This window comes from Onychostoma macrolepis, chromosome 03 (genome assembly GCF_012432095.1).
Source record: "Onychostoma macrolepis isolate SWU-2019 chromosome 03, ASM1243209v1, whole genome shotgun sequence".
In the NCBI taxonomy this organism is placed as follows: Eukaryota; Metazoa; Chordata; class Actinopteri; order Cypriniformes; family Cyprinidae; genus Onychostoma; species Onychostoma macrolepis.
Window position 1 is genome coordinate 50,097,937 of NC_081157.1, and position 25,013 is coordinate 50,122,949.

General features: G+C 35.7%; 2 protein-coding genes across 5 annotated transcripts; both read left to right on the plus strand.

The window, feature by feature from the left end:
- Nucleotides 1-1,857: 1,857 nt before the first annotated feature.
- LOC131536113 (uncharacterized) lies at nucleotides 1,858-9,182 on the plus strand. 3 transcript variants are annotated; one of them, XM_058768852.1, is made up of 9 exons: nucleotides 1,858-2,315; nucleotides 6,787-6,881; nucleotides 7,215-7,349; nucleotides 7,449-7,479; nucleotides 7,583-7,615; nucleotides 7,744-7,776; nucleotides 8,010-8,103; nucleotides 8,363-8,404; nucleotides 8,499-9,182. In XM_058768852.1, exons 1-9 carry the CDS (start codon nucleotides 2,225-2,227, stop codon nucleotides 8,581-8,583), a joined length of 639 nt encoding a protein of 212 aa, XP_058624835.1. In that variant the 5' UTR covers nucleotides 1,858-2,224; the 3' UTR covers nucleotides 8,584-9,182. The 3 variants fall into 3 exon arrangements, with proteins under 3 accessions (XP_058624835.1, XP_058624836.1, XP_058624837.1); XM_058768853.1 differs by lacking the exon at nucleotides 1,858-2,315 and adding an exon at nucleotides 4,155-5,496 and having other exon boundaries at nucleotides 6,747-6,881; XM_058768854.1 differs by lacking the exon at nucleotides 1,858-2,315 and adding an exon at nucleotides 4,155-5,496.
- Nucleotides 9,183-9,326: 144 nt separating this feature from the next.
- On the plus strand, nucleotides 9,327-16,783 carry LOC131536112 (uncharacterized). Of its 2 annotated transcripts, none has more exons than XM_058768851.1 (9): nucleotides 9,327-10,230; nucleotides 10,546-11,581; nucleotides 13,439-13,582; nucleotides 13,653-13,787; nucleotides 13,946-13,970; nucleotides 14,320-14,364; nucleotides 14,456-14,532; nucleotides 14,753-14,794; nucleotides 15,065-16,783. In XM_058768851.1, exons 2-8 carry the CDS (start codon nucleotides 11,498-11,500, stop codon nucleotides 14,780-14,782), a joined length of 540 nt encoding a protein of 179 aa, XP_058624834.1. In that variant the 5' UTR covers nucleotides 9,327-10,230; nucleotides 10,546-11,497; the 3' UTR covers nucleotides 14,783-14,794; nucleotides 15,065-16,783. The 2 variants fall into 2 exon arrangements, with proteins under 2 accessions (XP_058624834.1, XP_058624832.1); XM_058768849.1 differs by having other exon boundaries at nucleotides 9,342-10,230; nucleotides 14,451-14,532.
- The last annotated feature ends 8,230 nt before the right edge of the window (nucleotides 16,784-25,013 follow it).

The window sequence follows — 25,013 nt, forward strand, 5'->3', positions numbered from 1 at the left end:
TGTAAATATTGTAGAGTTAGAATAAATTACGTTCTTTCTATTTTTTTATTTATTTATTTTTTGATTGTGACAGGGTGACATACAATTTGAGACTACATTTCCCATAAGTCTGTACGTAGCCTACTATAAGTAGACACACAGTAGTGTAGCGTGCTCTAGTCTCATTCTTTGAGATTGGTTAATGGCTGTGTTCGAAATGCCATCCTATCATCCTACTCTTACTATTTCTGCAGTATCCAGTATGTATGCTGTGCATAGTATGCTTTTGTGTGTGTGTGTGTGTGTGTGTGTGTGTGTGTGTGTGTGCATGGAATACCCGGATGACCTACTATATTTGCCAGAATCAGCTACATATAAATCAAGTCCACTGAAATCAGCTGTGTTCGAATGGCATACTACCATACAACTCCTACTATATTGCAGTATGCTATGTGAATACTGTAAATAGTGTGTGAATTTTCATTATGCATGGAATGCCCGGATTACCTGCTACATTTGCTGAAATTTGATGTATGCATCTGAAGACACTGCATGGCATACTGTGACGTTTTACCTTCAAACGCGTGAGTGAACTGGAGGCGGGGAATAGTAATTAAATGTAAGACTTGTATATGTGCGTATAATATACATATAGCCTACATGTAAACTACAAACTATCGCTGTGTACCTAAAAATGATATTGTTAGTAGGACATAAATTGTACTTTAATCTCTACGTCACGTTTCCGATCAAGTCAGATTACATCACCTTTATCTCTATAGCACTTTATACAGTACAGATTGTTTCAAAGATATTAATAATAATATTGCAGTAATATAATATATAAATAGCATATATGTAAATACAAATAATATTTCAATTATGCAAACAGAATTCAGTTCCGCTGTCAAGCAGCTCTAAAAAGAAACGGAGTGTATTTACTCTATGGACAAATAGACCAATTTATTGGCAGAGGCTAATTACATTAACTAACACCAATGCCTGGCTGCGATAAGACTGCAAAAGCACTGCAAAAGACTCACGTTTTCTGTAGCATCAGTGACACGGCGGTAAAAGACCCGAGATGTGTGTTGATGAGATCGACCAGAGCTCGAATCCGGCTTTTGTCAAACTCGTGCTTCTCCTCTTCCCATCATATACTAGATCAGAAAGGCATTTATTTAAAAAAAAAAAAAAAAATTAAATATTTGAAAAGTGGAAATAAAATGCCTCATTAATAATAGTGTTATTACGTATGCTTAGCTGTAAGTTTTTGTCCCAGAAAAGTGGCATTCATCAAATAAAATTTATATATATGTCAATTTACACTCAATATGTTATTGTATACTGTTTTATTATGTACTACAGTACTGAAGTATAAATATCTGCCAACTACTATTTACACACCTGTTGCTAAAGGAAATGCTGCTATCTTAGTGTAAGCAGAATATATATAAAAAAAAATTTCAATTAGTTTAACTACCAAAAAATATCATTGTTCAGTTAAAGATAGCTTAGTGTTGATTCAGTTCTGTCCAATATGTAAAGTTCATCAAAATGAGTTCAATTGGGCAATATAGCATTGTTTACTAGAAGCCTTATGAACAAGCCTTTGTAAAAAGAACGGTTAGCACATTTGTTTGTAAGGTAAAAACCTTGACAGCTGTGCTGAATTAATGTTTGTGTTTGTCATGTGACAATTAAGCATACTACTCTGAAACATTTGTTGCTTATTGTATACTGTTTTACACACTATTCTTTAAAAATAGTAGGCATGCACTGTGTATGGCAGGAAGCAGCAAGCAAGCATGCCGTTCGAACACAGCCAATATGCGTTAATGTTTGCTCGATTGTGTTTTAGTAGTGAATCTTTTTTGGATAATTTATTTGAGTTAAGAGAGCTGTCTCTGTTTAATCAAACCGATTGTTGCTGAATTGTTTTATTCTGCGCATGTTTTGAATAATCTGTGTGTCATTGGGTCATCTTCATTGGCTAATTAAATGTGGAAATGAAGTATCTTCGTGTATGGGTTTTATCGTGAGGTAACGGAAATATGTAAAGAAAGCAGTAGACCACGTAGGGTGAAATAAAGTGTTTTTTATTTTGTTGTGTTTCAGAACCCTGCTTGAATTACTGGTGATTGGCCTGGCGACACATTCCTCAGAGTTGATGAATAATGTGTGAGCGAATTATGTTCAGAGGTAATAAGAACTGTCAAGTGTTTTCTCATGAAAACTTTTGAAGATGTGTCACAGCTTCAAGGGAAGCACGGGACGAGGAGACGAGGAATTCACAAATGGAGAGTATTTAATGCAAACGGAAACACAGATCACAGGTAGGGTAGACACTCAAAGACCGACAAACACTAACTGAAAGGACTGGGGCTTTTAAAGACAGGACAATCAAGGAACTAAGGAGACACACCTGGAATCAAATTAACAATCAGACAGGGGGAAAACTGGGTCACAGGGAACACATGGGGAGCAAAAACACAACAAAAGTTGAACACGTGAAAAGATGATTGTGTTTATATATATATATATATATATATATATATATATATATATATATATATATATATATATATATATATATATATATATATATATATATATATAATATAGATTTCTTTTAAGGAGAACCACCGGTTGGTTTTAATTTCCTTTTCTTAGATCCAGACATTTTAAAGGTATTAGATTAGTTTGAAGAGTTTAATAATGTCAAATGCTCAATTCAGAGTATTCATAAGGTTTTTTTTTGTTGTTGTTTGTTTTTTTTTTAGCAGGACTAATTTTTTTAGCATTTTTCTTATTGTTTGGTGAATTACCCAGTACTTCTTGTATACCATGTATTACCCTAATATTACTATGATTTTGTTTTAATTGTCCTCCTTCCTGATTCCATGGCAAGATTCTTCTGTGGTTCCTGGTGATTTGTATTTCCTCTTGAGTGCTGTGAATGCTGTGATGAATTGAGGTTTGAATTTCAGTTAGTGGTTGCATATTTTTCACACTTATAGTTGTGGCGCCCTTATGCTGACTTCATGTGCTATTGGACGTTTCCTATTTCCCACTTATGAAGTCGTGATTATGAGCTTGTTGTATTCAAGTGCTTTGTTGTTGGAAAGAATAAAATGCATCCCATTGGTTGACACTCATATAAACATTCACTGTGCTATACATGCAGTTTGCTGACAATTCTGGGATTTCGGTCAAATACATGCTTTCGTCGGATTTTGCATATATTTATTCAAAGGAGGCGTAAGCATGTATCTTCTACAGAAGTAGCGCAGAGAGCTGCTTCAGAAACATGCGTGGCGTGGCACAAGCCGTATCAGAACCAAAATTGTCCAAGAATTAATGGCAGGAAAGACACTTATGTTCGAGAGAGACCATGTATGAAGTGTTTCTTGTGTCTATAACCGTTATAGTACATTAAAGAATGATTAGCCTATATGACTTCTTACATACGCCATGACCTGTAAATGCGAAAAAACGTTTCCAGTTCAGTTTTGTGAAATATTCCTTTTTCGAATTGCCTGAAAACCACCTCATGCGAGCGTAAAAACGTTTTTGCAATACATGGGAGTTTGGGACCGGGGATGAAAGTAACACTTTGTTTGAGAATCAGTAACTCAGTGGTGGTTTGTGCTAGATCTCTCAAACTTTGATCTGCAGTAGCCACATTTGTCTACTACAAATAAAACTCACTTGGACGTGTACTGCTACTCCATTACTGGGGTGAGCTGTACAGGCTGGGTTTACACTTCAATTTATGCAACTTTATTGAAGAACAAAAAAGAATCAGTTTTGAATAAAGTGAACCATTTAAAATGACAACGTTATATTGTATTCCTTTTAGGATTTTACATTTAGCACAAAAACAATTGCTGTGTGTGTGTGTACACGTGTGCGTGCGTGCTGTACTGTGTTCCTGTCACATAAGGGTTCAGTTACTAGCTGTGTTGCCATCTACCTATTTTTATGCGAATTTTGGAATGGATGAAAATGTCAAGATGTGCATAAATTCTACAAATGAGCACAAAAAAAAAAAAGTAAGTCAAAAGATTGTATCTATGATTGCTAGGAAAAATAATAATAATCTTACTAAAAATATTACTTTCTTTCCTGAAAATCAGTTTTTTTGGTCATAAAATCTACAATGTTGCTCACATGCCACGTCTCCACATTAAACATGTGAATGGAGTGTATGATATTGATCCCGCACAGTTATTTTCTGACTTGTCAAAATGACAGTGTTACAACCCCGTGTTCATTTGTGTCGGTGCACTGGCACTACAGTAAGTCAAATTAAACACAAATTCATCAATTAAATCTGCGATCTGTCTATTTTAATTCTGCCTCAGTCCTTAGACGGTTATTTCATGGGCAAAGTTTATTTGAGCATAATATATAAATTACAATATTGGGAAAAAAGGAAACAATGCTATAATATTATAATGTAATACAAGGTAACGGCTCTGAGGTTCACTTCGTTTGAACCAGATAGCCTAAAGCATTCATGTGGTTTTCAGGCGCTTCAGACGTAATAGATCACCTGCTTTTGGCAAAACAAATCAAGCTCCGATGCAGTGCTTTAATGAGAAATGTGTTGTTTATTTGGTACAAGCTTCGGAGCTTCCGTGTTGAACGTAACAGCACTAGTCATTGTACTGTATAAGTTACAGTTTTAAAGTAGTTTTGAAAGGAGACAAAGAAATGAGTACATGCAGGGGCGTTGTCATGTGACACACAGCAGTCACAACAGCATTATGTTTTATTTATTTATTCCTTTTTATTCGAAACATTCCCAAACGCATTAACTCTATCATGAAGTATCTTGATTCTTACCTTTATAGATTGTTAGTACATCTATAGTGGGTGATGGTCAAAGTAATGATGTAATCTATTAACTATGCTTAAAAACCTGTCTGTTTACTTAATTAACAGATTTGGGTGTCATGCCATAACATATTTTTAATTCATAAGCTCAACAGAATCGTGTGTGATTGGTTATAATGCGCAGCGCTGTAAAAACGCATCTGTATCTGGCTCAGCGCCAGCCAGCGAACGCAGATTTGAATTTAGCAGCTGATGATATGAGCACTGACCGATCTAATCACGCTGGTGTGATTGTATTAAATATAGAAAATAATAATCGGCTATTTTTTGTCTTTTGGAAGCTGCATTCAAAATCCACTTGTCTCAAAAATCTGAGGGGGCACGTGCCCCTCACTGTGAATGGGCATCCTATTAAGCTCCATTAAAATCGAGATGTGCCTAGACAGCACTATCAGCGTGAGTAGCTAGTATCTCTCTATCTCTCCTTCTCCGGATGTAGTTCAGGTGACGGACTGCAGCCTAAACACGCCTATCGCTTCTCCCTCCTAAACACGCGTTTAGGCTGCAGTAAGTTTAGTTTAGTCACGCAAGAATACGCTACAGTTTATCCAGAAGTCTTCCAGAGAAGAATCAGTCTGCTCTCTGCCGCAGTTTTTGGCCAAGGATTCCCTTAAGGTATGTTTTACGTTTAAAGACACTTAGACCGAGAATCGTTTCTGTGATTAGCTGAATTATATACTAATTGTCGAAACAAAGATTTTTTTTTTCGCGCTGGGAAAGTGGATGTTCCAAAATAGGCTTTACGAAAAACTACACGTCTTTAATCCATATGCTCGATATTTAATTCGCCTGTGACAAAATCATGCATAGTATTTATTCTAGCTAACATGTTTGGGAACTACTGTAAAACCGTCCATCCATTCAAACAGCGCTCGCATTTGGTTTTGACAATGAGTACAGTAAAGAACCGAACTATTGAATGGATGCAATATGCCGTGTTGCACACACACACAATAATATATGTCAATGTCATAATCATCGAGTGCAGAGCGCGGATCTCGCGCCTGCATGTTAAAAAGTGAACACACTTTTAAAAGGGGCGGGGCAGTTAGAGTGACGGTTTGTTCTTCCAATGGCTTGTCTGATATTTGTAATAGTTTGCATATTCCGTCCCACCCCTCTTGCGGTATATATTACATCTGTTGCCCAGTTAAAAATAACCTGCAGATAAATACTTTATGGTTTTGTGGTAGCTTAGCCTAGGCCTATATATTGTGTTTATGTAACTTATCATGAATGTGTTGATCACAGGAGTTTAAGGACGTTGTCTCTCTTGTAACACAATCACAGTAATAATCTGTTATGATGTCTGGAGGGGATATTTGCTTTTGACACTTCAGGTTATATTAAACAATCAGAATATGAGAAGTAGGCCTATGTTATATTGGTAAGAAACATGGTTAAAGTATTAAAATGACAATATATACATCAATATATCATAAGCCGCATGTTTGAATAAAGAGAAGATATCAAATTTCTTTGGCCGGATATCACTTCCAGCTATTACTACTCAATAAAACACTTTTGTTTACTTTTATTATTTCAGTATGACAGTGGCGCCCTCTGCTGCCTCTCAACTAATAACGTAATATTTCTATGTAGTTGTCACATTCTATAATGTATATCTTCTTCGGAAAAAACACAGCATATTTGTTTTCGGTACAGGCTTTAATTAAATGATTAAGTCGTGATTTGTTGAAAACAATAGGATTTTTATTTTGTTTTTAAAGTATTTAGAAATGAAAGATTATTTAAAAGACGAGGTTCTTTGCATTTTCACTTCTTTAAAATAATGTTTATATGTTTGTTGTCAGTAAACAATAATAACATAATGCAACAATTGATTTAAATCATCATTTTTCCAGCACTGAATCATGTATAACGTCATCAATGTGTCGTGTGCAGAGATTGAGAGCGCTGTGGGTTTTCTGTTTATGATTCAGTCTGTTATACTGAACCAAACACTCAATGCTGACTGTGAGCAGAGCTGGTATTCAGAGGTGAGTGTGTTTCTGTCCATTATTCACTCACACACGTATTGGTATCCCTATCATTATGGGATCATTTCATAGGAATAATGGTTTTTCTACTGTACAAACTGTATTTTCTATCCTCTTACCCTACATAACCTCTTACAGAAAACTTTCGACATTTTCAAAACACTTCATTCTGTGTGATTTATAAGCTTGTTTCCTCATGGGGACCAAAAAATGTCCCCAAAAGGTCAAAATTTACTGGTATTTCTATACTTGTGGAGACATTTGGTCCTCGTAATGTAGAAACACACACACACACACACATTACTTGATCCTCTTTTGCTTAAATTTGAGCAGGACGGGAGTCTGATAGCAGATCCATCAAAACCACACAAACTGATTGCTCCTGTTATTTCTGTCTCGTCTGATCGTCTCGTCACGTCTCACTGTGTGAATCTGAATCATGAGATCATCTGTGATTCTGCTGATGGAGTAAATCAACTCAATCTCTCTCAACACTCATCTGTTTTCATATTTAACCCTTCATGAACATTATAAATTATGCTCTAATACTTATTTCCTTTATTTCAGTCTCATTTCAGTTGTGTGACCGCATTCAGAGGTGAGAGAAACAGTGAAACACATCAGTGTGTCCTGATTGAAATCAAACTCTGTGTTGAACTGAATCTTCTGTGAATCATGATGATTGTGAATGTGTTTTTCAGCGAGGAATCAAACTGCAGCGACTCCAAACTCAGGTGAGTTTCAGCTGATTAACGTCTGATTATTCACTAATAAAACACTGCAGATCTGATTCACACTCAATCCACTTTCAGTCTTTTCTCTCATATTGACTCATATTTATCATCACTCTGTGTTTTTAAAGATGATCTGAATCAAGTGACTTTCCAGCACTCAGGTACAACACAGAGTTTAACTAATTATTTCAATCTGTTATTCTTTGTTTGTTTTGTGTGTTTATTCCTGCTTTATTTTATATTAATCAATCATGCTACTAAAATACTCTTAAATAGAAATAAAGAAAACGAATAATGTCTTATGATGATCCATTAAGATTATGAAACTTAAACCCCTGTGGTTTTATTATTATTATTGATCAGATGACTGCATATTTCTTCATCTCTTGTATAGATCGGTCACTGTGGATTTTGGCTGTTTTTGTTGTTATTGCCGTCCTTATCATCATCATCTTGATCTGTTTCTTGTGGCAGAAAAAGAAACTCAGGTGAGACGTGAGTGTTTAATTTATCAGAAAGGCTCTAGACACTAAATTATGATTTATATGATTGTTAGAAACAAAGACTAACATCGTAAGTGAAAATTTATTTTTTTATGATTTGATCTCTTTAACAGAATATTATGCTTCTGATATAAAGTCATATTTAATGATGTAATCAGTGGCCTAAGCTGTAAAATCTCTCTCAATAGAGTGAAAATACTTTGAATATAGTAGTATTTAATAATCAGTTTCAATCTGTTGTCAGATGCTTTCCGAACGTCTTTCAGCGCGATGATTCAGAAAACAGGTGAGTGAATCAAAGCTAGAGAAAGAAAGACCTGAACTGAGTTTGATCTAATACTCTGTGAAGCTTCATCTGAATCTGAATCTGATTCTCTCAGGGATCCTGAATCTGGTGTCCAAATGCAGCTCGGCTCTGATGAATCTGATTCACTGAATCAATCTGTGTTGAGAAGCTCAGAATGAGTCCAAACTCCCTTCATCATGTACAGTGACACGAGTTTGAGTAAATATGAAACGTGATGGGATGATCCTGATCGTCATCTGGACATGAAGCTGTTTAACTGCTCAGATTCAGATGTTTAGTCTTCAAGCTGATCTCAAAGAATCAGAAGAATCCAGCTGATCTTGTGTTCAGATCAGTGCAACATCTCAACCCTCATAAGTCTCACTGTTTCAGCTCATTCACAGTTTTAAAGTATTTATTAATGCTTTCACTGTGGGAATTTAGCTTTTAATTAATCATGATCATTTATTGATAATGGTTCCGTATCCTGTGTAAATATAATGCAGCTGCTGATGTAATTATATTACACCCTATCTGAGGGTTGTCCCCCCTAAAAATATAATTACAAGCGACTCTGTGTATTAAAAATAATATAATGGACATATACTTAAAATAATTGTGTGAGTAGTAAAACAAAATAAACGCAAAAAAACGTTTTAAGTTCAGAAATGTTTTGATTCCCCCCTTCCTTTGCCTCACAGTGGTTTGGTCCACTGCCTGCTTTCCTTCTTTACCGATACACACACACACACACACACGAGTCCGGTCACTCCAGTGCGAGAGAGCAAGTTCCTCAGTAACAGTTAGTTATGTGTAGGCTGTCAAGGCTATTTTATTCTCTTTAAACATCGGGTGAAATGATTCTTTCTCTTTTAATACAGATGATACTGGATCATTAATAAATTAGTCATGACAAAAAAATTATGATATCCGATGTATTTTCTATGAGCGATTATAAGGTTAACAAGCTTAATACCGTAGCTTGTCACCCACTACAACTAACACGGCGATAAGCCTGTGTGTGAACTGATATTAGGCTAATATTGTAGACCTACCTATGTGTTGGGTTTTGCTCAATATGATGTTAAGTGGCAGATCAGTGGGCTTAATGCGGTTGAATATCTAAAGAGACGTACTCGGTTTCAGACAAACCTAAAATACTATGGAGGATGCAAAATAATAATTATAATATGACCGCGTGGTGAACCATATGAACCGAGCTCATATTTAAACGCGGTCCATGCTATGTACACATGCTGTGTACCCATAGCTATCCTTACAAGTACAATTTTGGCTGTATTATTTGTGTCCCCTTCAAAAATTGATCTTGAGAAATTTAATGTTTATTGCCCCCCCTACTGTTAGATGAAATTTACACCCCTGGCTGTAAACAGTTTATTCTCAGTCCTCTTCTATTCCTTCAGTTCAGCTGAATGTTTCTCAGGCTGGGAATTTATTTGAAGAACTGCTGCAAAGTCTTGCTGTCCGCTTTAAAACTGTAACGCAATATTACCAATGAGGTTTGTCAGGGAAGAAGGTGCAGGAGTCACTCACTTCCTGTCACGTGATGATGATGTCACTGCAGGCGCAGAGGTTAAATCACTTGAAACAGAAAGTGAAAGTAAAGGTAAGCAGCAGCTCGAAGCCTGCTGAGACGATTCCCTGCACATCTGTGTTCTACGCACGTGTTTATTTTTAGATATTATAAATCATTATAAATATTGAGATTATGTTTTGAATGCATTTTTTTTTTCTAGAAACCATCTTCATGGGCTCAGTGTGATCCGTTTCAGTAAAGATGGTGACAAGACCTGAAACACTTCCTGGTAAGAAGAAACAATGTTACACCGTTTAAGTGATAAGAAACAATTTAGTTAGTTCAGATTCTATTAGTGTTAATTGATAATTCAAATTGAGATAATGCTCTTAAAGTGTCATTTGGTCCCTCTGAATATTATTATAGGCCTAAACGATTCAGCACTATTGCAATGAGCTGAGAAATATATTAAGTAGCTATATTTTTACTGACTGATGTTAAGAGACATTTTTAGTCCTGTTGAAGTAGATAAATGTTTTATTGTGGAATGACCCTTGACTTTGGTTTATTTTACATTAATACTAATATTTCCTGATTCATTCAGCGATGACAGCGATCAGCTCCAGTCCAGTTATCCGGATTGTCCTGATGGGCGGAAACGCTTCTGGGAAAAGCTCATCTGGAAACACTTTACTGAGAGAAAATGGATTTATAATGACTCTGAAGTTTGTGAGGAAAAAATACAGGTTGATGATAACAATTAGGTGAACATGACTGATTCTTCAAAATGTGCATAAATAAAAATAGTTTTATTACTCGAGACCGAAGAAGAAACTTTAGCGCCACTCCCACTTTGAAAACCTACTGATCTCCAACGATTGAGTGGCGGAGGAACAGCAAATCACACGAGTAAGCTGGACCGGAATATTCCAAATAATGGTCTAGCAGAGGCTGCCGCGGGCGCATGCGCATGCGCGTTACGTCCTCGAGACCGTATTGTGCTGAGACGCTATTGGGTTTCTGGCATAGACTGTAAAAAAGATGGACGACGCGTCTCCGCTTCCTTCCACTATAGAAAAGTGAAGCGAATACATCTCAGTATGACCGCTGCCATCTTGAGTAAATGACGTCATTTGGAGCCCGAGTCTGCGCAGTAGAGATTCGTTTGGAGCCCGAGTCTGCGCAGTAGTGTCGTGAGGTGGAGCCGCGGAATCAAACTCCCGCCCAAACTCCCGCAGACCCGATCAACCATAACGACACGCCCCGTTTTTATAGCATCAAATTACTAGCTAAAATCAAATGTATCACAAAAACGAACAATTGAACATATATCAGCGTGATAACAACTACCTTAAATGACCAAAACCATATTTCGGAATATTGTATTAGAAGTGTAATTTTAATTTTTTATTTTGACTGAAGTCCCATTCGTTTACATGGAGAGGGCGGGGTTTATGACCTGTACTGCAGCCAAACACCAGGGGGCGATCTAAGAGCCCGCAGCTTCACTTTTAAGGATGAGTGAGACACACCCGGTCAGAAGTGTGCGCTACTGAATGACGTCACGGAAGTGTCCTCATAAATGGCTCGTGCAACAGGAGTCCTGCAGTTACATTGACCGGGGGAGAAGGCGATCTAAGGTATGGAATACATTTTCAAAATAACTTTAATTACGGCTGATCGTGAAGCAGTTTTTGTAGATTAAGGGTTTTATGTGATGGATTATTATGAATACGGTCGCTGTACTTTAAGTATTCTGGAAGAGGATACAGCGTCAGCGACAGAATGAGTTAAAGAATGAAGCGTATTAGAAATTTCAGAGAGGACAAAATAATAGAAATTGTAATTCAAGTTGTCATTTTAATCTAATAAACGTGCAACTGCTAAAATGTGTGTTTGTTTATTATCGTTGCTGTTTTAAAGACGATGCATAACAGTTGCATAAACAGAGCTAACAAGGATAAAAAAAAAAAAAAATCAGTTTATCAATACAGTTTATTTGAATGAATGTCGATAATTAAAGAGAATGATATCGAGTTGAAGATTTTAAGAAGTTTGTAGGCCTATGCTATGTTTAATAACTTTAATATAAGAAAAATGTGCGAGAGTGCGTTTTACCTTGATTACCGCAGCTTGATTTGTAAAGCGCTATCGTCCCATATTTCTTATCTCGGGTAAAGCGATATTCTTCCTTCATACGGCACATGCAACAGAAGAGGGAGGGACTCGAGCACAGAACGCAAATTGATGGCTGTCCGACTGTACAGTTTGTGTACAGCTCGAATGCTGATAATTTAAGCGAAAACTGTAGAGTTTAAATCTCAAAAAAGCGTTATGTGTGCTTATTTGTATTTAAGTTGATTTGTGCCGCGCTGTATGCTACGCCTGCTGTGATCCACCCATGGTAACTTTCTACAATACAGACACTACAATAAAGAAGCCGGAGAGTCAGGATTAAAGCGCCCGCGAGAGGTTGAGCAATCATGTTTCGATTCAGTGCTGCGCATGCGCGCCATTCTCTGGCTTGTTTGCAAGAACAGCGTCAGACATGGTCTAACTTTATACAAGTTACAGTTTCTATCTCATATAGCCTATGACTTCCAATCACATTTATTTAGTCTATATTGGTACATAAACTCAAAAACAAAGAAATAAGTTAAAATTAAATAGGCTATCAACTCAATAATTTGACAATACAAAAAGGGCCAAAATGGAGTCTGCAGAAGCTATTGTTTATTACACCTTCTGTCACCTTCATGTTCATTCAGTCTGTCATGAAATGTTTAGTTATTCACCTGTTAAACATCTCAACAGAAAGTGGCCATTCAACAATATCAACACAAACAATATCAATTACCAACAGCTGCTTAAAATATATATATATATATATATATATATATATATATATAGTTCAACAAAAGATATATAACCTTCCATAAAGTACAGTTTTGTTTATTAAACACAACACATATAATATAAATCATGTTTGATTCATTAAACAACAATGGGGGAAATCACTTAAAACATATATACACACAAAGGATCTGCAAGATTGTGTTTATTTGCCTCTTGCAACATTTATAAGGTTATAATGTGATTATACAAGTATGTAAAGTATGATTTGTTCTATTAGATAAAATGAACCAGACTACATATTACAACTTATTAAAACTTTTTATATATTGTTTTACCAGTTTATATAAAATCTAGATATTTGCATATAGCATATTTAACAAATTTCTATACAACATTTACAAAATAAAACACATGCTACAGTCTCTGCAACATTCAGTGAAGCGAATCCACTTAAATGCAGAACATTCTTTGAAATGCTTCCATATATGCACTTTTAGAAATATATCTGCATATGGTAAATTATAAAAGATGATCCTCTGAACATTTTCCTGTCATTTTCCAGAAGTGTTTAATGTTTATTCCAAGAAAACACTTGTCATGCAATATTATGTTGTAGTAATTTGTTCTGTGATTAAAAACAGGTTCTTCATTTGAATGCAATCATGTACAACATCACAGTGTCGTGTGCAGAGATTAATACTCCAGCGGGGTTTGTGTACGTGATTCTGCCTGTTTTACTGAATCAAACTGATAATCCTGACTGTGATCAGAGCTGGTATCTACAGGTCAGTGTGTTTCTGTCCTCAAACTATACACTATAATTCACTCAGATACATTTTGTTTGATTTGGAGCAGGACAAGCGTCTGATAGCAGATCCATCAGATCCTCAGAAACTGATTGCTCCTGTTATTTCTGTCTCCTCTGATCGTCTCGTCACGTCTCACTGTGTGAATGAACTTCATCACGAGATCATCTGTCATTCTGATGGAGTAAATCAACTCAATCTCTCTCAATATTCATCTGTTTTCATATTTAAACACAGAAATTATGATGATCGTGTTCATCAGGATATTAAACATAAACACGATAAACTACACTCATTATAACATTATAAATGATGCTCTAACACTTCTTTCCTTCATTTCAGTTAAAACATGAGACTATGTTCAGAGGTGAGAGAAACACTTCAGCTCTTGATGTTTCTGAAGGACAGATGATGATCCTTAAAGAGACGGTTCACACAGAAATCTCCCTCATGTCGTTCCAAATATGACTTTCTTTCCTTTGTGAAACACAAAAGCAGATTATTTGAAGGAAACCTCAGTGTTTTTGGTCCATCTGATTAAATTCATAGAGGTTTGGAGTGACATGAAGGAGAGTAAATGATGACTGAGCTTCATTTCTATCCATTTTCAGATCATACACATCAAAAACAGTCATATGAGAATCATTGTCATAACTACACACGTTCATTAAAAGAGACACACATCTGTCCTGATTCATCTGAAATGTGTTTTTCAGCATTTAATGACTCCGTCAGCGGATCGACTCAATCTCCAGAATCACGTGAGTTCAGCTGATGATTGACAGCATGATATATAGTTCATTAATTCAGTCCATCAGATGATTTTATTGTGCTGTTGCTCGTGTAGATCAGTGGTGGTGGATTTCTGTCCTGATCTTCATTGTTCTTCTGGTTTTTATCTGTTTCTTGCTGCGGAAAAGGATCTTCAGGTGAGTCACGAGTCTTTAAAACAGTCATAGAAACTAAATGATGGAACTGACAATAGAAGTGAAAATATAATTTAGGATTTGACTCCTTTAACAGACGGAGACATATCTTTCATAAAATCATATTTAATGATGAAATCAGTGGGAAAACTATCAAATCTATCTCAATAAATACTTCTATGAGTATAATAACATTTAATAATCAGTTTCAATCTGTTGTCAGATGTTTTCCGAGCGTCTTTCAGCGCAGTGATTCAGAAATCAGGTGAGTGAATCAAAGCTAGAGAAATAAAGGCTTGAACTGAGTTTGACTGAATCACATCAACATTCGTGTTTGAGTTGATACTCTATGGCCAGGTTTCACAGACAGGGCTTAGACTAAGCCAGGATTAGGCCATGGTTACTGACATGTTTTAAGATCAGTAAGTGCAAGTTTCTTTTAGTTGAAACAGCTCAGATTTACATTTTAGTCTAGGACTAGACTTAAGCCTTGTCTGTGATACCGGGGAAATTAATCTTCTGCTGAATCTCTCAGGGATCCTGAATCTGGTGTCCAAATGCAGCTCAGATCAGATGAATCTGATTCACTGAATCAATCTGAATCTGAGCAGATCAACGGCTCCGTGTCCAGAGGATGACCTTCATCATCATCATCATGGCTGATTTACTCAGACTCAGGGCTCCTCGGGAGATTTTTTTGCATCATTCTGAGCTTCTTAACTTTTATTTATTCTATTCATTCTCATTCATCTGCATCTGTCTGTTTTATTAATGCAGCTGAATCTTAAAGACTCCCTTGTGTTTCTGATCGAACCCAGGTCTCTCTTTTAATATGGCGAATTCTGTAGAGGATTTTTATTGATATTAATCAGAATTACTTAGACATAATCAAGGTGAATTTTGCCTATAAAGTATCTATTGAATCTTCCAATATATTCTGAAGGCCTTTGTGTCAAAATGTATACGTGGCAGGCACATCTGGAAGAAATGAGGAGGGGGCTTTCTCCCCTTTACCATAACAAAGTCTGGATGGCCTCCTCTCCTTTGGGACAGATAGAATTACATACGCAAGTGAAATATAGAATTGTATACATGTGACTTAATGTATAGAAACCCCCTCCTCTGTTTAAAATTTGTGTATATATACTAGGGACAAAGGACATGTGGGGAAGCTCCTCTGCAGACGAGTTTTGATTTTATTCCTATAGAAATAAAATCTATTCAGACTCCAAGATTGCGTTTCGTTCTTTGAGCTGCGACGGACGACACTTCAATTCCTGCTTCAGCTTTCACTAAATGCATTGGGCTACTTTGTATTATTATCATTGTCATATGGACATACATTTGAGGAGTCTGATTCCTCTCAGACACTTCATGGAGTTTTATGTGAGCTCAAAATCATTAAATCATTGTTTCTGCGAAGCTGCTGATATTGAGACATAGATTTCTGTTGAAACAGTATGTATGGTGAAAGTGAAAAAAGTGAAAGTGAAGTGTGGCCAAGACCCATACTCAGAATTTGTGCTTTGCATTTAACCCATTCAAGTGCACGCTCACACACACACACACACACACACAAACATGTTCGTTTTTTGTGAAAAGTGGGGAAATCCCATAGGTGTAATGGTTTTTATACTGTACAAACTACACCAGTTGTTCTTGGTTCAGGTTTCATCTTTACTGCGGCTGTTCTGTTTCCTGTGATTTGGTTTCTAGATTTCCTGATGAAGTGTAAATGAGTTTATTCTGATTAAAATATAATGTATTTATTGTTGCCTGGTCCATAATTCATCCCTAGTAATACTGCTGTGTTGTTAATCTTGTTTGCTTGAGCAAACGTTTTGTACACACTCTAATGCATTGGTCTCAAACTGAATTCCTGGAGGGCCACAGCTCAGCACAGTTTAGCTCCAACCCTAATCAAACACACCTGATCCAGATAATCAAGGTCTTTAGGATCACTAGAAATCACTAGGTGTTATTTAGAGCTAAACTCCGCAGAGCTGTGGCCCTCCAGGAACTGAGTTTGAGATCACTGCTCTAATGGATTATGATATAACACACAAGTAAGATTTTAAAACAGTATTCTGTCATTATTTACATTATAAAGCTGTGCAAGTAAAACGACTGTACACCATCCTATAAATTGATGTCTTGTTTGAATTTGTTCATTCATCTTAATTCAAAGCTGCAATGTTTTTCTTCATGGAAATTTAATGAGCATTTAACGAGTTAATAAAATATTTCAACTCAACAGGTGTCTAATTATTTACTAATGAGCAGAGGTGGGATGTTTTTTTTATTTTTTTTATTATTAAAACTTTGTTTCAGTATTATGTACTGTTTTCTTTATTGGCACTGATGGCTTTTTAGAAAGTTAGTGTGATTTACACGCTCCATCATGAACTTAAATGTTATAAACAAATGCATACACTGTAAAAAATAAGTGTAATTTTAACTGTAAAATTTTGTAAAAATGCTACTGAAAAAAACTGTTAATATGTTAACAGTGAGTTCCTGTACTATATACAGGGGAAAACTAAACGATCTAACCAGACATTTCATGTAATTTTACAGTAAAATTCTGTTAATTGTACAGTTTTTAGAAGTAAAAATAACAAATCAATGTATAATTTACAGTCAAAAACTGTAAACTGATATTCCCAGAATTCCCTGTGTGACACTCCACATTTGAAAGCATTTTGTTTAAATAATCATGTTTTTTAATAGTTTTTGTTATCAGTTATGTACATTTGGGCTTTATGTTACATCTTCGGTTGTTTAATGAAAGTTTATTGCATTATTTAAATATCATGTGTGTTACCACGATGGTGTTTTGTGTTTGCATGAATGACTCTGTGCACCTTCTATATATTAGTATATACTTCTGCTTGTGGTGAAGCTACCTGTGATGAGCTTTGATTCTTCATGTGGCTTTCTCTTTTACCACCTGCATTATTATGGTGGTTGTCAGTATGTTAAAGGTACAAAACAGATTTTAATAGCAGTGTGTGTTGTTGAATGTAGTGGTTTACATTCAAATTTCCCTGTTTGTAAATTACAGTTTTATACTGTACATTTGACAGTTTTGTTCTGTAAATGTGTTTACAGTTTTTCTGTATTTTTTACAAAATTATTCTGGCAACCACCGCTGCCAGAATTATTTTGTAAAAACTACGGATTTTTTTTTACAGTGTAATTAAGCCCTGCAATTGAACTTGTGTAAATTTAACTTTCCTGTTTGAGGAATGGAGTTGTGTATTCATTCATTCATTCATTCATTCTTCCTTGTTAGAAGTGACATGGTGTAATGACTGATCTCCTTTCAAGTAATTAGAGATTCGTAAGCTATTCTGTTCTTAATCAACGTATTCATGACACGAGAATGAAAATGACTAATGAAGCTAAATGCTCGGGATTTTTTCAGAAGTACACAGTTCTGCTAAACTCTACAGGAAGATCAAGAGAAGACTTGAAAACCCAGAGAGGAGTGTTTCTAGAGGAGGGCGCTGTTGAGGTTTACATTTATTTGACAGGTTCTTTAATACAAAGAATCAAGGTATACTTTTTTGTTTGGTTGTTCATACAATCCTTGGAAATTATGGCAAGTTTCGTGTTTGCTCAATTTAGTGTGTGTGTGTGTGTGTGTGTGTGTGTAAGTCAAACACTAAAGGTTTTTACATTTTACATTCATTCTTTATATTCACACAGCCTGTCATGCCATTGAGTGCTCGACAGCTTAGTTCATTCTGCATTTCTTCTCATTGGCACAGTGGTTGACTAGAAAAAAATGAAAAATGTCCAAAAGGTCTCTAAATCTGCTGTAGATTTAGATCTGAATTCTTAAAAATGAAAAAAAAAAAAAATTATTATTTTTGTCAATTGCAAATGAAAAGGTTTGTTAAATAGCATCCAAGGTTCACATTAAAGTCATACAGCGGATATGCAGAGATGTTCAAGGATGAGCAGTACGTGACTGAACGGAGCATTGCAGCACAGGTGATGATTCATTCACGTTCAGCAGATCCTGTTGCCATGGCACTGATCAAAAGATTTGGTCAAGTGACTTATTTTTCATGGCAAGATAAGCAAGAGGTGAATCCCAGTCATACTGAAAGTCAGCCAGATTCTTCCTCTTTTTTTGTTTTTAACCCTCTTTGCGATATGATATCAATGAGGAAAACATTATTTGTGATATTTTTCTTGCTTATAATTGGACACTATAACAATATCAATAAACATGTTCATTAATGTTTTATTTATTTATTATTATTATTAGTTTGTTGCCTCAAGGCAACATTGTACCACTATGGACAAACTTAAACATTTTACATTTTCATGCAGAAAAACAATAAATATATTTATTGATAACATCAGTTTCTTTAACCAAACACTTGAACAGACTGTTTTATCTATTTTTTTTTTTTTACTGTATTGCATATCTCATATTTAATAAAAAGTAACATTTCATATCCAGCTGTTTCTCTCAGGCAACATTGTAGCATCGTGGATCACAAGTATAACCAAACCATCATATCAGCTATCCTATCGAAACATTCAACAATCAGTGTTGTTTCAAGGTAAAAAAAAATAAAAATCATCATAACCTTATCCTAATGTGCACATTATCTTTACGAGCATGCACATGCACACACAAGCACACACATGCATAATATCCTTCCTCACTAATGACACCTTACTGCTTGTGAAAGCTGAGAGAACAGAAAAATCATAATATGTGCTGATATAGTATCTGAATCACTATTCTTACAAATGCATTACAAAATTATGCAAAAATGCAAAAACATTTAGACAATTCTAACTCTTGTCTTTACAATCATACACTTGTATTATAACCTAGTAGGCCTGCATGGCCTCATGCGATTCCATTACAGTACAATGTTGCCTTGAGACAACATGCATTTTTTTTTTTTTTGTACTTTCCTAATATATGTTTAATGATATATAACGTAAAGTTTTTGAAAATACTTCTTTACTTACCAATGAAGGTGTCAGTGTCAGTGAATGTTTGTTTTTAGAAAGCACTTCTCATGCAATGGTGGTTTCTGTGGTTTATTATCTGCACTGTGGTGTGTTTGCACCCTCTAAACACCATTCATCTGATTGTGTTTCCTTTGTTCAGCCTGGGAATCTGATAATACATTTATCTGTTTTTGAATTTCTCAGTGTTTTTTTTATTTTAATGTTATTCTTATATTTGAACATGAATCATGTGAGCTGCAGTTCATCAGGATGATAAACACAAACTCAATCCTTCATTAACACTAGAAATGATGCAAACAGTTCAACAAGTAAAAGAAGACACTGTTCTGTATAAGTTGATCTCTTATCGTCCCCCGAGGAGAGGAAGAGGTAGACCTGAGGATGTGGACAAAAAAGATGAAGACCAGATTTATCAGATGTGATTCGAGCAAACCTCGGTTGACCGTGTTGTAAAGAGAGGCTGGACCGAGAGTTCAGCTCAACCTCAGTACATTTACTGCTGCTACAGTCATTCTGACTTTTTGACAAGAGCACAGGTAAAACTACCTTTTTTTTTTTTACTGTCTGCAGTACATATATGAGCTCCATCTGTAATTTTGGTACCCAATCTGCTCTGATCCAAAACTGATTTGATGAGCATCCACAAATTTCAGTCCAATTCCTCCCACAATACTCTCCCTTCTTTGATGTTTTTCTCAGCATGGCGGTGGAAGGTTTATATCCTCAATCAAGCCATGGAGGAGACCTGTGAACTAACTGTGATGTGGATGAAGTGCCATCGATATATTCATGTACTTTACTCTAACAGTATATCTGAAAATATCAAACCCAGATTACATTATTAGAAAAGTGGAACTGTTACAAGTGTTTAAGATTGAGCACAGCAGTGTGTAAGTGGTGCAAACAGACCTGTATTTCAGTCATTGATTTCACCGTTTCACTTTTTTTTTTTTTTTGTCTTAAATCTGTTACAGTCAAACTATGATCGCGGCTGTGAAAAAAGAGAGAACGACGTCAATAATCTGTAAAAAGTGTAAAAGCGCAAACAGGTACTTTCCGTCGTCTTCGCTCCGCCCACCGTCTCCTCCACCAATCACACGGCTCGTGCTCTCCTACACAACAGAGTTAAAGCGTGCAGCATCAGAGGACTCGATCCAGATGCAGGAGTTTCATTCAGCTCAAAAGATCTGATGAAGGTCTGAGACATGCATTTAAATACAGTTTTGTGTCTAACTGATTTACATTGTCGGAGTATTTTTTTTTTTTTTTTTGTCTCTAAGGAAAAGGGGAAGTTCAAACAGAATATAAAGTGTTTACAAGCAGCATGTACAAGTCTGAGTCTTACTGACTGATGCTCAAGATTGAACTGGATTTTGTAATTTAGGCTATTAGACATAGTCTGCGCAGCGGGCGTCCCGAGTTTGAGTCGCGGCTGAAGCGCGGTGAAGAACTGAAGAGTCGTACAGTACAGTACATTTGGAAAAGGTGTAGCGCCAGGATGAATTACTGAAGGAGGCATATTAAGAATTTCAAATAGGGAGAAAGTAGCTAATACAAATAGAAATGTTATGTCATTAACTGCTAAAATTATTGTTTTATTGTCGCTGTCAAAAGGACTATTAATAATCACGCACATGCACAATTGTAAAACTCAACCTTCACAATAAATGTTTTGCTAGAATGTAATGAAATGAAAGAAACCTGAAATGAATTTGAATTTTAAAGTTTAGAGTTTCATTTTAATTCTGCAAATAAATTATATTAAAAAAAGGTTAATATAGTGAAACGATGGTAACCACAAATTAGCATGATTTTGCTACACTAACACTTTGCTACAAAATAACACTTTCTACAATTTTACTATAATAAAAGCATTGCAAATTTTCATAAACGTGTTGATAATTAAAGTGAAAGTTGTCAAGTTTAAGTCCCCAGAAAGCATTAAATAGGATTATTTTTACTTATTTTTGAGTACCCAAGAAAACGAGGAATGGATGACTGGTGCGAGAGCGCTGTTTATCTTTTATTTGATTAACTTGAAACTTGATTTGTACAGCGCTATCATCATCATTCAGTGGCTTTGCAATACGAACAAAAAACATTACCACGATGATTGCGATTTCGATTAGACAATGTTTACTTACAGATTTTACAGCCATGAATGCAGTTCGGTATGAATGAGAATTAGAAACATAGCCTATTTCAAAATAAAACCAACCGCTTTTTCAAAAAGTGAAACTCTTACAAAACAATACGAAAATTAATAAACATCATACAATTAAAAAAAAACCAGACTGAAAAGTCTGTCAAATAACAGTAACTAGAACAGTGCTAAAGTTTATATCGTGTCGCACTGAAAAAAAGTGCAGGACCCCAATGAGTGCCGATGTCCTGCAGTTTAGCTCCAACTCTGAATAAAACCTCACCTGCCTGTAGCCCTAGTGATTCTGAAGACCTTGATTAGCTTGTTCAGGTGTGTTTGATTAGGGTTGGAGCTAAACTCTACAGGACAGCGGCACTCCAGGACCGACGCTGCCTACACCTGTTGTAAACCATGCCTGTTAATAGTTCGCTGTAAACCATAATTTTATAGCTGATACCTTATTACTTCTAATAATATTTATTTAGTTTTTTTTAATCCATAAAGCCACAAGATTAAAAAAATAAATAAATAGCCTAATAATTTGACAAGACGAAAAGGACCAAAACTCCATTGTTTATTACATCTTCTATTCATTTCAATATGTACGTTCACTAAGTCTCTGATTAAATGTAACAGAAAGCCATTCGAAAGACTATAACCTTCTACGAAGTAAATCAGGGTTGTCTATTAAATAGAACAAATGTAATATTAATATTCATGTTCACGATTCATTAATTGTTTGTAAACATTTATGTGGCGAAAGCTCTAAAAATATGTTAAGGAATAAAGGATTAGTTTTGTAGTCTTGTGTATGTCGTTTCTTGTGCTTCTGTTAAAAATCACTTGATTTCTAATTTAATTCTGACTCCTTTTTCGTTTGAATCTGACTCCAATTTCAAGTGTCTATTAAATACAAATTGTAATAGTAATTTTCAACACTAAAAGCTGATCATAATGTTAGCTGTGTTATAATTTAGATACATGTTTATTCCGGACTCACTATATTTTCAATTATCCGTTCACTGGGGACTAATGTCTCATTTGAGCCTTGCTCGGCCGGAGAGCAGATCTCACAATCACTATTTCACCAGTCTGTTTTTAGTCAGAGGAGATTGACTAATGCCTGTTCTGTCGACCGCCTACTTCATCCTCTTTACAAAAAGTGCAGTTTACTTAGTCTGTTCCCGCACAACTTGCTAACATCAGTGATAGAAATCAGAAGGTCTCAGATCATAGACTCCTATCATTCAGGAGCCTTCAGTTTGACCTGCTGTATCCTGGCCGTAGAGCTGCGGTAACAAAAGCCTCCTCACAGTCTACTAGTCATAATGATTTCAGGAGAGTCTAGAATAAATCAAGAAATAATATTTATTTTGCCAGGTATAATAAAAATTCAATCAAGAAGAATAAAGAAAAAACAACATCTGGCAAAGGACCTTATCAGGGGCACAACCTACAGCAGAGCAACATAATTTCCCTCAGATTTGAGATCTTTATTTTTTATCTGTTCTACTATTGTGAGACTGAGATCATATTTCCAACCGAGACCATAAAAAAATATGCAACACATGAAAGGGATAAGTCTAAGTCAACTTGCAGTGACCCAGGCCATCTTCCCAGGAGGGAAGGAGAAGGTTTAAGGATGGGTGAAGGTACAGATGAGCAAATGGTTTTCTTCTAGATCTTCCCATCAGATTACTATAAAGAAGTTTATTGTTTTGTTGCATGGCATCCCAGACAGCAAGCAGTGTCGGCCCACGTCTGGCCCGCATGGATTTCACACGGACCAGATATAGGCCGGATCTGGGCCGACACTATGTTGCTGTCTGGGATGTGTGTTGCGAGAATTCCTGAGTTTTGGCTTCATGATGAGATCAAAGCAGCCTTATACAGTTTATTTTATTTTGCAATGATAATGTAGCCCTTCCATATTAATTAATATACTGCTGCAAGTATATGAACAAATAATACCTCTTTATTATGTGAGAAATATATCTCAATATATATATTGTTTTACTAACTTATATACTTAAAATCTTCTTAACATTTTCATTGTTAAATGACCTTTTTCCATAAATGTTTAAATGTTTATTCCAATAAAACACGTGTCATGCAATAATGATATAATGCAATAATTTGCTGTGTGATTTTAAACAGCTTTTCTTCATTTGAGCTGAATCATGTACAACATCAATATGACGTGTGGAGAGATTGAGACTGAATACAGACTTCATGCTGATTTACTGAATCACACCAATAACCCTGACTGTGATCAGAGCTGGTATTCACAGGTGAGTGTGTTTCTGTCCTCAAACACACACACAGTGTGTCATTCTGTCATTCTGGAGATTGTGTCGATCCTCTGAGTCTGTGCCATTAAACACTGAAAAACACATTCACAATCAACATGATTCACTTCAGCTACACGAGATTCAATCAAAACCATATTTCAGATGAATCAGGACAGATGGACATTTCATTTCAATGAACACTTGCAATAATGGCAAGGCATATTCTCATAGGAATGAATGTTTTTTTTGATGTGTATGATCTAAAAATGAACATAAATGAAGCTCTGTCATTTACTCTCTTCATGCCACTCCAAACATTTATGAATTTAATCACATGGACCAAAAACATTGAGGTTTCCAGCAAAACCGGAAACCTCAGTGTTTTGTGTTTCACAGAGGAACTAAAGTCGTTTGTAATGACATGAGGGAGATTTTTGGGTGAACTGTCTCTTTAAAGATCATCATCTGTCCTTCAGAAACATCATGAAGAGAGCTGAAGTGTTTCTCTCACCTCTGAACATGGTCTCCAGTCTGAACTGAAATGAAAAGACGCATTAGAGCAGCATTTATAATGTTCATGATTATTTTATTCATGAAACTATTTATGTTTGTCTCTAAAAATTCATAGTCAAATAAAAAGAGAATGCTCATCAATATTTCTGTGTGTTTAAATATGAAAACAGATGAATGTTGCATTTACTCCATCAGAATGACAGTGTTTCTGAAGGACAGATGATGATCTTTAAAGAGACAGTTCACCCAAAAATCTCCCACATGTCATTACAAACGACTTTAGTTCCTCTGTGAAACACAAAACAGTGAGGTTTCCGGGTTTTGCCGGAAACCTCAGTGTTTTTGGTCCATGTGATTAAATTCATAAATGTTTGGAGTGACATGAAGAGAGTAAATGATGACAGAGCTTCATTTATGTTCATTTTTAGATCATACACATCAAAAAAGCTGAAGTGAATCCTGATGATTGTGAATGTGTTTTTAAGTGTTTAATGGCACAGACTTCATCAGCGGATCGACTCAATCTCCAGAAT

What these genes read in the sequence shown, in the direction of transcription:
- LOC131536113 (XM_058768852.1), top strand. Translation starts at nt 2,225, where the DNA reads ATGTGTCACAGCTTCAAGGGAAGCACGGGACGAGGAGACGAGGAATTC. An exon ending in TTGTGTGACCGCATTCAGAG is followed by an intron (nt 7,480 to 7,582) that starts GTGAGAGAAACA and finishes TGTGTTTTTCAG; the next exon opens with CGAGGAATCAAACTGCAGCG. An exon ending in TGGCAGAAAAAGAAACTCAG is followed by an intron (nt 8,104 to 8,362) that starts GTGAGACGTGAG and finishes ATCTGTTGTCAG; the next exon opens with ATGCTTTCCGAACGTCTTTC.
- LOC131536112 (XM_058768849.1), top strand. Translation starts at nt 11,498, where the DNA reads ATGACGTCACGGAAGTGTCCTCATAAATGGCTCGTGCAACAGGAGTCC. An exon ending in CTGCGGAAAAGGATCTTCAG is followed by an intron (nt 14,533 to 14,752) that starts GTGAGTCACGAG and finishes ATCTGTTGTCAG; the next exon opens with ATGTTTTCCGAGCGTCTTTC. An exon ending in CGCAGTGATTCAGAAATCAG is followed by an intron (nt 14,795 to 15,064) that starts GTGAGTGAATCA and finishes TGAATCTCTCAG; the next exon opens with GGATCCTGAATCTGGTGTCC.